Source organism: Pseudogymnoascus destructans (assembly GCF_001641265.1).
Source record: "Pseudogymnoascus destructans isolate 20631-21 unplaced genomic scaffold scaffold_20, whole genome shotgun sequence".
NCBI classification, from domain to species: Eukaryota; Fungi; Ascomycota; class Leotiomycetes; order Thelebolales; family Thelebolaceae; genus Pseudogymnoascus; species Pseudogymnoascus destructans.
Genome location: NW_020167539.1, coordinates 229,928 through 243,118, shown reverse-complemented (window position 1 = coordinate 243,118; position 13,191 = coordinate 229,928). Strand labels below are relative to the sequence as shown.

General features: G+C 51.3%; 3 protein-coding genes across 3 annotated transcripts; 2 read left to right on the top strand and 1 right to left on the bottom strand.

The window, feature by feature from the left end:
* Window positions 1-2,793: 2,793 nt before the first annotated feature.
* VC83_07396 (uncharacterized protein) lies at window positions 2,794-6,986 on the bottom strand. The gene is made up of 3 exons (XM_024470969.1): window positions 6,716-6,986; window positions 5,604-6,528; window positions 2,794-5,548 (listed from the first exon to the last, which is right to left on the bottom strand). Exons 2-3 carry the CDS (start codon window positions 6,292-6,294, stop codon window positions 4,173-4,175), a joined length of 2,067 nt encoding a protein of 688 aa, XP_024321449.1. The 5' UTR covers window positions 6,295-6,528; window positions 6,716-6,986; the 3' UTR covers window positions 2,794-4,172.
* Window positions 6,987-7,833: 847 nt separating this feature from the next.
* On the top strand, window positions 7,834-10,491 carry VC83_07395 (uncharacterized protein). The gene is made up of 3 exons (XM_024470968.1): window positions 7,834-8,220; window positions 8,301-8,332; window positions 8,444-10,491. The coding sequence occupies exons 1-3, from the start codon at window positions 8,017-8,019 to the stop codon at window positions 9,579-9,581; spliced, it is 1,374 nt and encodes a 457-aa protein (XP_024321448.1). The 5' UTR covers window positions 7,834-8,016; the 3' UTR covers window positions 9,582-10,491.
* Window positions 10,492-10,822: 331 nt separating this feature from the next.
* VC83_07394 (uncharacterized protein) lies at window positions 10,823-13,162 on the top strand. Its single transcript, XM_024470967.1, has 4 exons — window positions 10,823-11,082; window positions 11,256-11,568; window positions 11,625-12,398; window positions 12,450-13,162. Exons 1-4 carry the CDS (start codon window positions 11,004-11,006, stop codon window positions 12,979-12,981), a joined length of 1,698 nt encoding a protein of 565 aa, XP_024321447.1. The 5' UTR covers window positions 10,823-11,003; the 3' UTR covers window positions 12,982-13,162.
* The last annotated feature ends 29 nt before the right edge of the window (window positions 13,163-13,191 follow it).

The window sequence follows — 13,191 nt, the reverse complement described above, 5'->3', positions numbered from 1 at the left end:
GATCAACATGGACATACTTTGAGCTCTTCAACTATAAGTGAAATACTATCCTTAAAATACGCCTTTCTCAATACTGCTACTTCTACAAAAGCATTCGATAATACTAAGAAAACAAGGAAACCAAAATGGGAAGTGTTAGAAAAAGCTCTAGTAGAATTCTAGACACGGCTACTATAATACTACAGACAAGATTGCCCTACATGGAGTGATGGATGTCACGGTTCACCAAGGCATAGGGCGCCAGTTGGGTATTATGAATTAAACTCAATCTAGAGAAGAAAGGAAAGAGAAGAGGAGCACTTGAGAAGTGGCTTGATCTATATACAGCTATGTTGTTGTAGAGTGAATTCTCTTGAGCGAGACCAGGCCTGCTCGCCCGGCTCACTGTGTTGCTGAGGCTTTTGAAATGGGAGTTGCGGTGAGAGTTTCAATGCTGGTCATGGGGTTGAAGGCGCTGCAAGGCGCACTTGATATCGTAACAAAGGATAGCTTAAAGGGTTTTAGAAAACACATAATCTCCACTGCTAAAGAAAAGTTAGAGAGGCAAGCTCTATGGAAATCATAATAGAAGTAACATAGCAGATAGACAACATCTAAGCAGTTAAAGCGAAATACCTACCTTGTGATGTTTACAACATAGATAAGACTGGATTTTATTAGAAAAAATTACTAAACTTACGATTATCAACTTCATCGCTTAGTAAAAAGGTTGACAAAACTTGAATTACAGCTAACCTCTGCTACAATGAAGATGGGTGTTACGATGGTCATAGAGGTCATGATGCCAGTCCAGGAAAAGTAATCTAGATTGAATCTAAAGAGAGAAGAAGAAGAAGAAGAAGGAAGGAAGGTGAGGCTATTCCTCATAACATACAGTTGTCTGCTTAGCGGTTGTAACCTTGGTGGCTAAGGCTACACCCGTAATCCCCATAACAACTGTAATAACCGTAATAACCGTAACAACTGTAACAACCGTAACAAGCTGTGACAAGCTGTGAGCTGTAATCGTAACAATGGGAGTGATAAAGTTCCAATTTGGTTTATTAGAATGCTAAACAACTAAGGTGATTTACTCAAAATCATATCTCGAATCCCAAAAACCTTAAGAATACATTTTTGTAATGCTGACTTCTAAACGATAGAAGACACAGAGGTTTCTTGCGTAAGGTTGACTTGACAGAGGAGGCAGGGGATTATGTCATACTCACATTCATTGCACTCAGTTTGCTATCAAACTCAAGAGCAAACTTAGAAATCTCCTCCTCAAACCTACAAGTCACTATACATATTTTGGCTTATCACACCAACAACAAGAGCAATACTACTCAACGATTGCTACAACCCTCTATGATTCATTACACGTCATTGCTCCTTAGTTACTAGGCCGATATGACCACATAGCATATCTCTACAACCCTCTATGATTCATTACATGACATCACTCCTTAGTGTCATACTGACATTCGTTGCATTCAGTTTGCTATCAAACTCAAGAGCAAACTTAGAAATCTCCTCCTCAAACCTACAAGTCACTATACATATTTTGGCTTATTGTAATGGTGGGTGCACCAGATGTGAGAATCTAGCCACCCAAGGAAGGGATGAATTTACTAAGACAACACACTGTCTTAGAAAACAGAGCCCAAGGGTCGTAGCTTAGACTATTCCACAACGCAGCAATCAGGTGTGTGATGTAGTGAAGTGGTTCAGACAAGTTGCAACAAATGTTGAGTCTGGGAACTCAGGGGTAAGTCAGAGGTTAACACCTCACTGACTTTTCAGAAACAAGGAGTAACAAGATGAATGCTTGGAAGCTTGGAAAAGACGTGGAAGTATGTGATAGTCGATTTACTGTATAGTGACTTGTAGGTTTGAGGAGGAGATTTCCAAGTTTGCTCTTGAGTTTGATAGCAAACTGAGTGCAACGAATGTCAGTATGACACTTATCACACCAACAACAAGAGCAATACTAATCAATGATTGCTACAACCATCTATTACACGTCATCGCTCCTTAGTTACTGGGCCGATATTACCACATAGCATATCTCTACAACCCTCTATGATTCATTACATGACATCACTCATACTACCACATGACATATCTCTACCAACTAGAGGCCTAGGAGCATGAACAATAGCTCTAAAAGCTCCTACGAACCTCTATGATTCATTACATGTCATCGCTCTTTAGTTACCCACAAGATTGGTTAAGTTATGACATAATTTGTCTGTGACATAATTTGTCTATGACATAATTTGTCTATAGGGGTACTCTGACCTTGGACCTCCTTTTACTTCCTATAGGCTACGAACCTAAGAGATGGTTCTATGGGATTCTCTTACGTCGACTACAGTTACCAAGCCTGGTAAGTCATGGAAAGTCTTGGAAAATGAGAGAACTACATTCCTTTAGCATAAATAGGATTGCCCTTTCCTTAAGAAAGGGCAAGCAGACAATACAGTAAATCGACTATCACATACTTCCACGTCTTTTCCAAGCTTCCAAGCATTGATCTTGTTACTCCTTGTTTCTGAAAAGTGAGGTGCTAACCTCTGACTTATCCCCGAGTTCTCAGACTCAACATTTGTTACAACTTGTCTAAACCACTCCACTACATCATACACCTGATTGCTGCGTTATGGAATAGTCTAAGCTACGACCCTTTGGCTCTTTTTCCTAAGACAGTGTGTTGTCTTAGTAAAATCATCCCTTCCTTGGGTGGCTAGATTCTCACCTCTGGTGCACCCACCATTACATAGGTCTATATACGTATTAACCAATCATGAATTTCGCCATTTTATATCTAATTAGTAGGGTTTCGCTATTTTGTAGTATGTTATATAAGCTCTTTTTTTAAATTAAAAGTCAAGATAAGAATTTTTCCATTTTTTATTTATCCCTTATTAATCCCTCCCCTTTTGTTTTCTCATCCATACTCCAAAAACGAGAAGAGAGCCCATCACCCTGTACCATCACTCATTTCTCCCATCAAATCAACAGCAGTGAAAAAAACCCAGCGCAAAACGTAAAACCCGTCAAAAAGCATCGTTAAAAGTAAATACCCTCTCCCTGAAACTCAGCGCGTTCGTAAAAGACAATACCAGCCGCATGTAACAATCTCCAGTGAACCAACTGTCCTTCCGCCCAGCCTGTCATTGTAAGCCTTTTCCCCGGCAACGATAAGCTGCCACCCTCGCGATGCAGCATCCCTCAATCCATCCAGCTCTACCCCTTCAACGAAAACCATAAGGTTATATTGACAGTGTGAAACGCGGTCGTGGTAGGGAATAACTTCTCGGAACCTCGTTATCCTTCTCCGGCCACGCCTCGTCGGTCGTTTCTTAACTTCGAGGAGGGATTTGATAATTTTTCCACTCTCTCCATGTTTGGCTCGATCGGATCGTGGGTGAGTGTCTTTCCTCCCTCTCCATGTCCAGCACTCAGTGTCCGGTGTCATAAGATCTCCGGATAATCATCTCCCATATCATATCCTCGCATCGATCATAAAGCTCATCTCAGCTCAACTCAGCTCCCATCCAGCACCACACAGCCGCATAATCTCCCATCTCCTCCCAGGCCATCAACTGCATGCCATCCATTCCATTCCATTGCCAGATCCAAACGCATCAGTAAGCGGTCATTACATCTCTGCGTTCGTCGTTTGAGATGGTGGGGAGGGAGGCACAATGGCAGTAGCAAGAGGGCAAGGTAATCGGGGATCATTGCACAACAACACGACACAATACACACGACATCTCAGAAAACTCTCCTCCTTCCTCATCTCTCTCATCAGTCTTCTCTCTTTTGTTTCATTTCTCTTTCCCCCCAATTTAAGAGGGCGAAAATAAAAACAGACGGCTCGACGCTCGCCATGCTTTCGATGCGTGCAACCCCCCCGTTTTCCCTCCAGCTGCTGCCCTCCAATCCCATGGTATTCCTCACAGGGGTATTTCCAGTGTAAAAAGGATAACAAATGCTGCTGACCAAATGCATATACCCTTTCGCGATGCAGTGCCTCCCCCTAAGCAAACGCAGGCCAGAAACCCAAATCGCAAAAAAAAAAAAACTCCCCAGCTCCATGCATGCTATGCTATGCTTTAATGCGTTCCCCCTTGTCTTTCCCCGCCAACCAAAGACAAAACAGTTCTCAAAACAAAGAGGTACCTCCTCTACCGCTTAAACATATAAAGCCCATACATCCCCCCCACCTCCGCCCTCGCCACCGGCACCTTCCGCATCCCCCAGTACGTCGCTCCCATCTTCCACCCTCTCGCCCCATCATCCCCTCCATCAACTTTACTCAGATCGCGGACGAGCCACCCCCGTCGACCCGCCTCCTTGACCACCCAACCCGCAGCCTTGAAGGTGCGCTCGCGGTCGAGGAAGCGGTCGTACACGCGCTGACACACCTCGATGACCTCGAGTGGCATGGAGAGCTCATCGAGCGCGGTGGTGGCCTTTCCGAATAAAGCGCTGAAGTCGATGCGCTCAGGCCCGAAGTCGGAGATATCGATGTAGCGCAGGGCATGCGGGACCCAACGGGCCAGCTCATCGGGTTTGGTAGCCGGTGGCGGCTTCAGGAGGGGCACGAGGGAGGTGTAGTTTAAGTTCCTGCCGAGGCCGAGTTCTTCGACGTGCTTGGTGAGGGGCTCAAGGAGGGAGAGGTGCGTGGCGTTCATGGCGCTGCCCTTGAGGTTTAGGGATTTGAGGGTGGAAGGGAGGATGGAGAGGAGGGAGGTGACGTGGGTTTCGGCGAGGAGCTCGGCGGACTTGGCGTCCATGTACAGGTTGAGGTAGAGGAGCTCCTTGACCGAGGGGTGGGTGGTGAGGAACTCGACGACGGCGTCGCCGGAGAGGGACTGGCATCTACTCAGGTTGAGGTGCGTCAGGCGCGCTGTCTCGGGGATGGCAGCGAGCGCCTTGTCGGACATGCGTGTGCGCGCGACGTCGAGATGGGTGAGGTTAGGGAGGCGCGGGAGAAGCGTCTCGAGCACGACAGATGGCAGAATGGTGCATTCGTGGAAGGAGAGACGCGTGATAGGCATCAGCTCGGGGAGGTCCAGAGAGCGCACAAAGGTCATCATGGATGTGCGGAAGATGGCGGAAGAGGCGGCGCAGAAGTCGAGTGCGCGCAGCTGCGGGTTGTTGAAGAGCTTGCGTAGGACATCCACGCTGAGCTCCTCGTCAATGTGCTCTTGGGCCAGGAACTCGCGCAGGTTGGGCAGCAGCTCCAGGCACTCGAGCATCGTCTGCTGCGTCAGGTTCTGCGTCTCGGCACGCTGCCGCGCAGTCACGCCGGATCCGGTGGGGTTGAAGTGCGAGAAGTCGAGGCGGCGCACAATCGTGCCCAGGGCGGGGTATTCCTTGATATGGTGCAGGAGCTTGCGGAAAACGGTCGAGTGCGGGATGGTGACCTGCTTGTAGAGCGTGGCGAGCGTAGCAGAGTGCAGCGCGCGCGAGGTCAAGAGGAGGGCCATCAAGTCGATGTTTCGCGGCTGCAGGCCGTTCGGAGGGATGTCCGCGACCATCTGGTCAATAATAGCGCCTAGTATAGTGTCAGCAGAATCGTCTAGTAAAAATATAGCCACAACAAAACTCACCCAGTAACTCAGTTGGCAGCCTCTCGAGCGGTGCTTCGCCTGCCGGGAAAGTCGATGGCTTGACGGGCTTGGGAGGCTGGATTGGGGCGAGGAAGGGGGTGGGCTCCCAGGTGAAGCCCTTGTTGGAGTATTGTCGGAGGTCGCTGAAGCTCCTGCTGGCCATCTTGCCCCTCACGGGGATCTCCTTCCAGCCACGGAAGCCATCGCAGGGGCAGACGAAAGAGTGCAGGGTCGACGCTGGGTTCGTTAGCGGTGCGCCTAGCGCCGATGCCATTAATTGAGATGGAACCTGTGAGTCCGCGTGCACGTTGTGAGCGGCCGGGGCGGCGGGCGAGATGATCACCTGTGCCACCGCAGTCGAGGCGTTCTCGTTGTCGTCATCGGTGGTGGTGAGGGAGGAGGAGCGCGAGACGTCGGTGGGCGAGATGGGGGAGGTGGCGTGGTCGGAGTCGCTCTCGTCGATTGCGTCGTCGGGGAAGGCGGCGTAGGAGGAGATGCGCGAGTCGAGGAATGACTGGGCGACAGCGGAGCGGTCCTCTTTGACCGAGGCGAAGGAGGTGCGCTCCTCGCGGTCGGCGGTGAAAGTGGGCTCGGTGATCTTGCGCAGCGTCTCCTCCCGCAGCGGCATCTGCTTCTCCCCTGGGGCGCGCTGCCTGGGTGCTGGCACTGCCACCGGCGTCGACACGGCCATGTCGTGGCCTGTCGTGGCCGTCGGTGTGTCACAGTAGTTGTTTATGGTTGCGTTTGGATTGTTTGAATTGATGTTCGTTTGTGGTGGGGGTGCGACGATTGTGGCCGTGGGAATGGCGTCAGAAGGTGGGCTTTTTTTTTTTTTTTTTTTTTTGGTAAAGTTGGTTTGAGGTTAAAAGAGTTGAAAGAAGAGAGCAGTGAGGATTTAAAAGATTTCCCTCGGTTTTGGCCACGCCTTGCAGAGCGGTGTTAGTCAAGGATATGCACGAAGGCAGGGTGTAGTTGGTGGTGTTGTTGTGGGAGCGGGGAAGGCGGAAGAGAGGTGGAGGAAGTGGTGAGTAGGTAGGTGGTGGTGTTGTGGTGTGAATTGAGGCGGGAAAGAAGGCTGATTGGTCGTACTGAAGTGTGTTCTGTGTACTAACCTGTGCGTACTGTACAGCGTAGCGTTCTATACGTCTGTAGTAGACAGGTACATATGCAGTATATATGTTCGATAACGAGGGCAGGAACGGAGTAAAGAATTGTATCTTTAGAAAATAAAGAGAAGGTTGAAGATTGCACTTTTTTCTGGGGATTTCTGGCTGTTCTCTACTGTAGACTGCACTATCTGAGAGAGGAGGAGGAGAAGAGAAGAAGTAGAAGAGAGGAGGAGGAGAAGAGAAGAAGTAGAAGAGAAGAGGAGGAGAGGAGAGGAGGAGAGGAGAGGAGGTGGAGCAGAGGAGAGGAGGTGGAGCAGAGGAGAGGAGGAGGAGCAGGAGAGGAAAACAGCAGTGGTAGGTATGTGGATGGATACTGATGTCCGAGTGACTTGTGCGAGAAGTAGCAGTACACATAGGCTATTGGTCCCTCTCTCTCTCTCTCTCGCTTACAGAGTACAGCGTTTTAAAGTTTGTTTGCCGTGGGAGAGGCTGGTTGGATACCGGCCGATCTGACGTGCAGTGCAGTGGAAAAGGTCCGAAGTGCTGCAGCCAGGCCTACATAAGTCGCTGTAGCGCGCACTAGGCGAGGAGGTATACATACATAGTCTGAGGTAGTCCCCTGCCGGGTTACTTGTCCTCCCCCACTACTTGTCCTCCCCCACTACTCGAGTACAGTACTTGTCCTCCCCCACTACCCACTGCATACCCCACAGTGGCCGTCCACCTCCCACTACCACCCACTCCTTTCCAGTGCATCACCACACTATGGTCAGTCACCATGGTCACATCACCACCGATCCCGTCGTCAATGCCGGTTTCGAAGGGCTAATGGAAACCCAACACGTCGCCGATGCCACTGCCCGCTTTGGAAGGACGTTGGCTTGGCCGTCTTACATAATACCCACGCCGCGACCGGGGCCTGCCGACGGCGGCCCCGCGTTGTGACACACCACCACCAACAGAGCTATCACGTGGATGGAAAGAAAAGTCTTGCCTCTTCCACACTCGGCCAGACCAGACCGGCTTTCGTATCAACCACCCCCCCCCCCCCCACCCATGGCTCAGCGCCACCATCCCCCGGTAACAGGTCTTTGATCTATCCCCTGGCTCTATCCCCCAACCCCAAGCCTCGCCGCCCAAGCCTCGCCGCCCAAGCCTCGCCGCCCACGCACCCACGCACAGACCTCGGCATCTACAGCCTTGTGTGGGGTAAGTGTGGGGAACAAGCTCCGTCCCTGGGCCTTATATCCGGCTCCCCTCTCCTGCTCTCTCTGCTTTTACCGAAACATTGTTTATTTACCGTTATGTCTCAATTCGCTAATCTGGGAGTTCTTTGTCGACGCGCTGCTGTGGTGGGGGGTGTGAGACCGCTGGTGAGGGGGAGGGGGCTGAGGATGGTGGTGAGTGGGAGGAGGGGGATGGCGAGTGCGAAGGCGCTGGAGGAGGATGATGGGAAGTTACCGTTGAAGGGGGTTAGGGTTCTTGATATGACGAGGGTGTTGGCTGGGGTATGTATCCCTTCCTTAACTGCTTGTTGCGCAGTGTGCTGGTGTGGAAATTGGACCTCTAGTGCTGATTGAAACCGCAGCCGTATTGCACGCAGATTCTGGGCGACCTGGGGTAAGTCAGCTATTCTATACCCATACCTCTCTATGCAACTGTCGGGATTTTCTCGCATACAGAGGCGTATCCGGGGGGCATATGCTGATCAATTGACTAACACACGCGCAGAGCGGAGGTAATCAAAGTTGAGCACCCCATCCGCGGCGACGACACACGAGCCTGGGGTCCCCCATACGCTCCATACACCAAGGAATCCGGCCTCTCCGGCCCTGGCGAAAGCGCGTACTACCTCTCCGTAAACCGCAACAAGAAATCCCTCGCCCTCTCCTTCCAGCACCCCTCCGGCGTCGCCGCCCTCCACAAACTCCTCCCCACAATCGACATCCTCGTCGAAAACTACCTGCCCAACACCCTCGCAAAATACTCCCTCGACTACGCCACCCTCTCCGCCCTAAACCCAAAGCTCATCTACGCTTCCGTCACGGGCTATGGACAGACGGGCCCGTATGCCCCGCGCGCGGGATACGATGTCATGGTCGAGGCAGAGATGGGGTTAATGCACATCACCGGCTCGCGCGACGGGCCGCCGGTGAAAGTTGGTGTTGCGGTGACGGATTTGACGACGGGGTTGTATACTAGTAACGCCATTATGGCCGCCCTCCTAGCGCGCGCGCGGACGGGGCGCGGTCAGCATATCGACGCCGCCTTGTCGGATTGCCAGGTTGCGACTTTGAGTAACCTTGCTAGTTCCAGCTTGGTGAGCGGAGAAAGGGATAGTGGGAGGTGGGGGACGGCACATCCGAGTATTGTTCCCTACCGCGCGTTTGCGACGAAGGATGGGGAGTTTTTGGTGGGAGGGGGGAATGATCGGTTATTTGGGATTTTGTGTGAAGGGTTAGGGAGGGGGGAATGGGCGGGAGATGAGAGGTTTAAGACGAATGCGGAGAGAGTTGCTAACCGCGTGGTGCTGGAGGGGATGATTGAGGAGGTTACGAGGGGACGGACGACGCAGGAGTGGTTAGAGGCGTTTGAGGGAAAAGGGTTGCCATATGCGGCGGTGAATGATGTTAGGAATACCTTGGATCATGAGCATGTTCGGGCGAGGGGCATGGTGGTGAATGTTGGGCATGGGGCGTGTGGGGAGGTCCAGATGGTGAATACGCCGGTGAAGTATAGTGAGGCGCTGCCGGGGATTAGGACGGCGCCGCCGCTGTTGGGGGAGCATACGGAGGAGGTGCTGAGGGAGATGCTGGGGATGAGTACGGGGGAGATTGAGGCGATGAGGAAGGAGGGGGCCGTGAGGTAGGTGTGGAATGTCTGCCATGGGAAACGGGTTGGGGAGCTGTGATGATAAACAAGAGCCTATAAGAGGAACACGCCCCCTGTTGTTCCGGCAGTTGAGGGTGCGCCTGTACGAGTGCGCACAGTTTCGGACACTCTTTGGGCATTCTAACACCTAACTGTAGCCCATGGGCTACCATAGATTAAAATCGACCTTTATGGTAACAAAGAACATACTCTTTAAAGCTTTCCAACACCGAAATGCAAACCCCTGAGCTACCATAGACCGAAGCCGACCTTTGATTAAATGGCCACTTTTTAATTTGCAATTACGGTAGCAAAACCTGCAATTCCTTATTTCTTCTACGGCTGTTATTGTACCAATCGGTGTAAAGCAGTGGACTGTTGATAATCCTGAGAATCGGCTCTCTGTTACTGTAAATGAACCTTTTTGGAACCTCGTCGCGAGTGACGAGATAAAAGCCAAAGATAAATGGCACAGCAGTGTCAAGGAGGACGACAATGACGATCGAGGAAAACGTAAGATTCCGATCCCAACATCTACTACGTCAGATATTATGGCGACTGACAGTGTATAGTCAAGCGGAAGAGAAGCGGCGAGGACGAGGTCAAGGATAAGGACGGGGCCAACGAGATACCCAGCAATCCAACCATTGATAATTTTATGGCCAAGATATAAAGGCAACAACTAGCAAACAGAATATAAATTCCACTTCTTCCTGGTCGTCGAGCTCCCTTTCTTAGAGGAACTTCAGTGGGTCTTCCCCGCATGAACCCCGCAAACTATACGCGCCTGTCCGCATATTTTTCCCACATCAAATTCCAATGAGCCAAGCTGGTCACCGCGGAACTTCCCAATCTACCCCACACTGGGGGTCGATCAAGGCCGGACTTCGCGGCGATGACGGGTTGGTATAAGGCCTATATAGAGCTCTACCAGAAGCGGTCGTGGACTACGCACTTACGGGAGTTGCACAAGGTCTATGGTGAAGCTCCCCTGCCAATCGCCTAATTCATAGCTTGAAGATTGAAGTCGCACTCCGTGATCCGTGATCGTCGCTGGGGTTCTACCATGACATCACAGGTTTAATGGGATCGTCGTAGCCCTTAACCTAACGTTGCAGCAACTTTTGACCAAAATGTGGCACCCGGAGCTTGTTGACAACCCCCGCCGATGATGTCACTGCTTTGTTGGCACTTGGGGGTACGTACAAGGGCAGGATGTATCACATCACGCAAGGTCAAATACATCATCATCTGTAAAACCGTTTGGCATCTGTGACTTTTACTCCTTCATACTCTTTTTTCTCCTTCCCACTATCTAAATCCCCGTATAATTGATCGTGGGTTTCTTATTTATCAACATTTGACGACAAAAGATAGAGAGGTTGACGAGCGAGCTATATTCTTGCCGAGAAAAGATATCATGAAGCTCTTTGCGCAGCTTCTGACCTTGGGCCTCGTGGGCCAAGGTGTAGTTGCTAGTAATTGGTTCAGCAAGTCTAGTAAGTTCGTTCTGAACCCTTTTTTGTCCCAGAAAGAAATATTTCCTTCATTCTTGGAGCTATCAGATAGCTGTTGTGGGCAGCGATTTTCGTGTGTCGTCATCGACATTTCACACAGCATCAACCACGACGCAAATGCAGCACTGGATTCAAATTGCTAACGGGTTCCCTAGTCTACAACAAGTGGCACGAGACCGAGCTTGAGAGATGGCTCTCAGACCATGACATTCCACACCCCTCTCCAGCTGATCGCGCCGATCTCGAGAAGCTGGTACAGGACAGCTGGCATTCGAAGATTGTTTCGCCATATAGCGACTGGGATACCACCCAGCTGAAGGCGTACCTGAACGAGAGGAGCCAGGAAGCTGCTAACGCGGCGGGGGCCAACAAAGACTCTTTAGTTGAGAGCGTCAAGAATTATTGGTATGAGACCGAGGACAAGGCCGAAGATGCCTTTTCAAGCGTCAAGGACTGGATCTTTGATAGGTGGGTTTGCTACCCACCATGATGGAACTTGAACCTTCAATACTAACCATCCTTAGCTGGACCGATTCTCAACTGAAGGCCTTTGCCGACAAGCACGGCATCCCGGTTCCCCAGCCACGCAAGCGTGATGATCTTCTCCAGAAGATCCGTTACGGTTATGGATCCGTCGCAAATAAGGCTGGCGACAGCATCTCTTACCCCGGTAACTGGCTATACGAGACCTGGTCTGAGTCGGATCTTAAGGAATGGCTTGATACCCATGACATCCCAGCACCACAGCCAGCCACGCGCGACAAGCTCATTGCATCTGTCCGCCGCAACTCTCTCCTTGCTACCCTGAAGGCACAGTCCTCCATGACCAAGGCTCAGAGGGAAGCTCAGAAGGCCGCCGATTCTATCAGCGACTCGATCATCGCCAACTGGGATGATAGCAAGATCAAGGAATGGGCAGACAAGAATGGTGTTAAGGTCCCACAAGGTTCCAAGCACGCCCAGCTCCTGGCCATTCTCCGCAAGCACCGCGCCAGACTGCTCGACGACACGCTTTCTGCGACCGCTGCTTCGGGCTACGGCGCTGCCACTTCCAAGGCCGGCAACCAGTGGGCGAAAGCTACTGAGGACACACAGCTGAAGGCCCAGGAGGCATTCGATGCCGCCATTGGTGGATGGAGTGAGAGCCGCCTCAAGGCATACCTGGACGCCCGTGGTGTCCCAGCTCCTCAGAACGGCAAGAAGGACGAGCTCGTTGCGGCTGTTCGCAAGCACTCTCACAAGGCTGCCTCTGGATACAACGCCTGGACTTACGACACTTGGACCTTTGATAACCTCAAGCAAGTATATTTCCCTCAATTGAAAGGGTTAGTTACTAACGCATAATTTAGGAAGTGGTTGTCCTCCACTGGCGACAAGCAGGCGAAGAAGGCAGCCAACAAGGCCGGTGCCACCCGTGACGACCTCCTAGCCGCCGCTCAAGCTTACTACTCGTCCGCCTCTGCTGCCTCTGGCGCATCATTCGCAACCGTAACCTCTTACCTCGCCGCCGCCACCGATGCCGCCAAGTCCAACACCTTCGATACCTGGTCCGACTCCGAGCTCAAGGCTTACCTCGACACCTATGGCGTCCCAGTCCCACAAGGTAGCAACACCAACGAGATCCGCGCATGGGCACGCAACCAGGCCAACTGGTTCCGCTACGGCACTACCACCCCACAAGGCACGCTCTTGGCAAAGGCGAAGGAGTACTTTGACTGGGCATATAACCAGATTGTGGTTGGAGTTCAGAATGGAATCCAGTCTGCGCAGTATGAGGGCACCAAGGGGAAGAATAGGGCCCAGGAGGCCGGAACGTACGCGAAGGATCGCGCATATGAGGAGAAGGAGAAGGCGAAGCACAGAGTCCAGGAGGAGCTGTGAGCGGGGGAGTGATATGTTGATAACCGCTGGTTTTTTATCTCTGTCAAGGGGAAGAAGAGTGGAGGAAATAAATATTATAGGAAGTTTTAGCAAGATGAGTGTGGTAACACTAGGATTATGATACGGAAAATTGAATGGCGTTTCCTTTATTACCGATGTTTCTTTCGGACGAAATGATGTGACTTCTAAAATGGCGTTGAAATAAGCAAG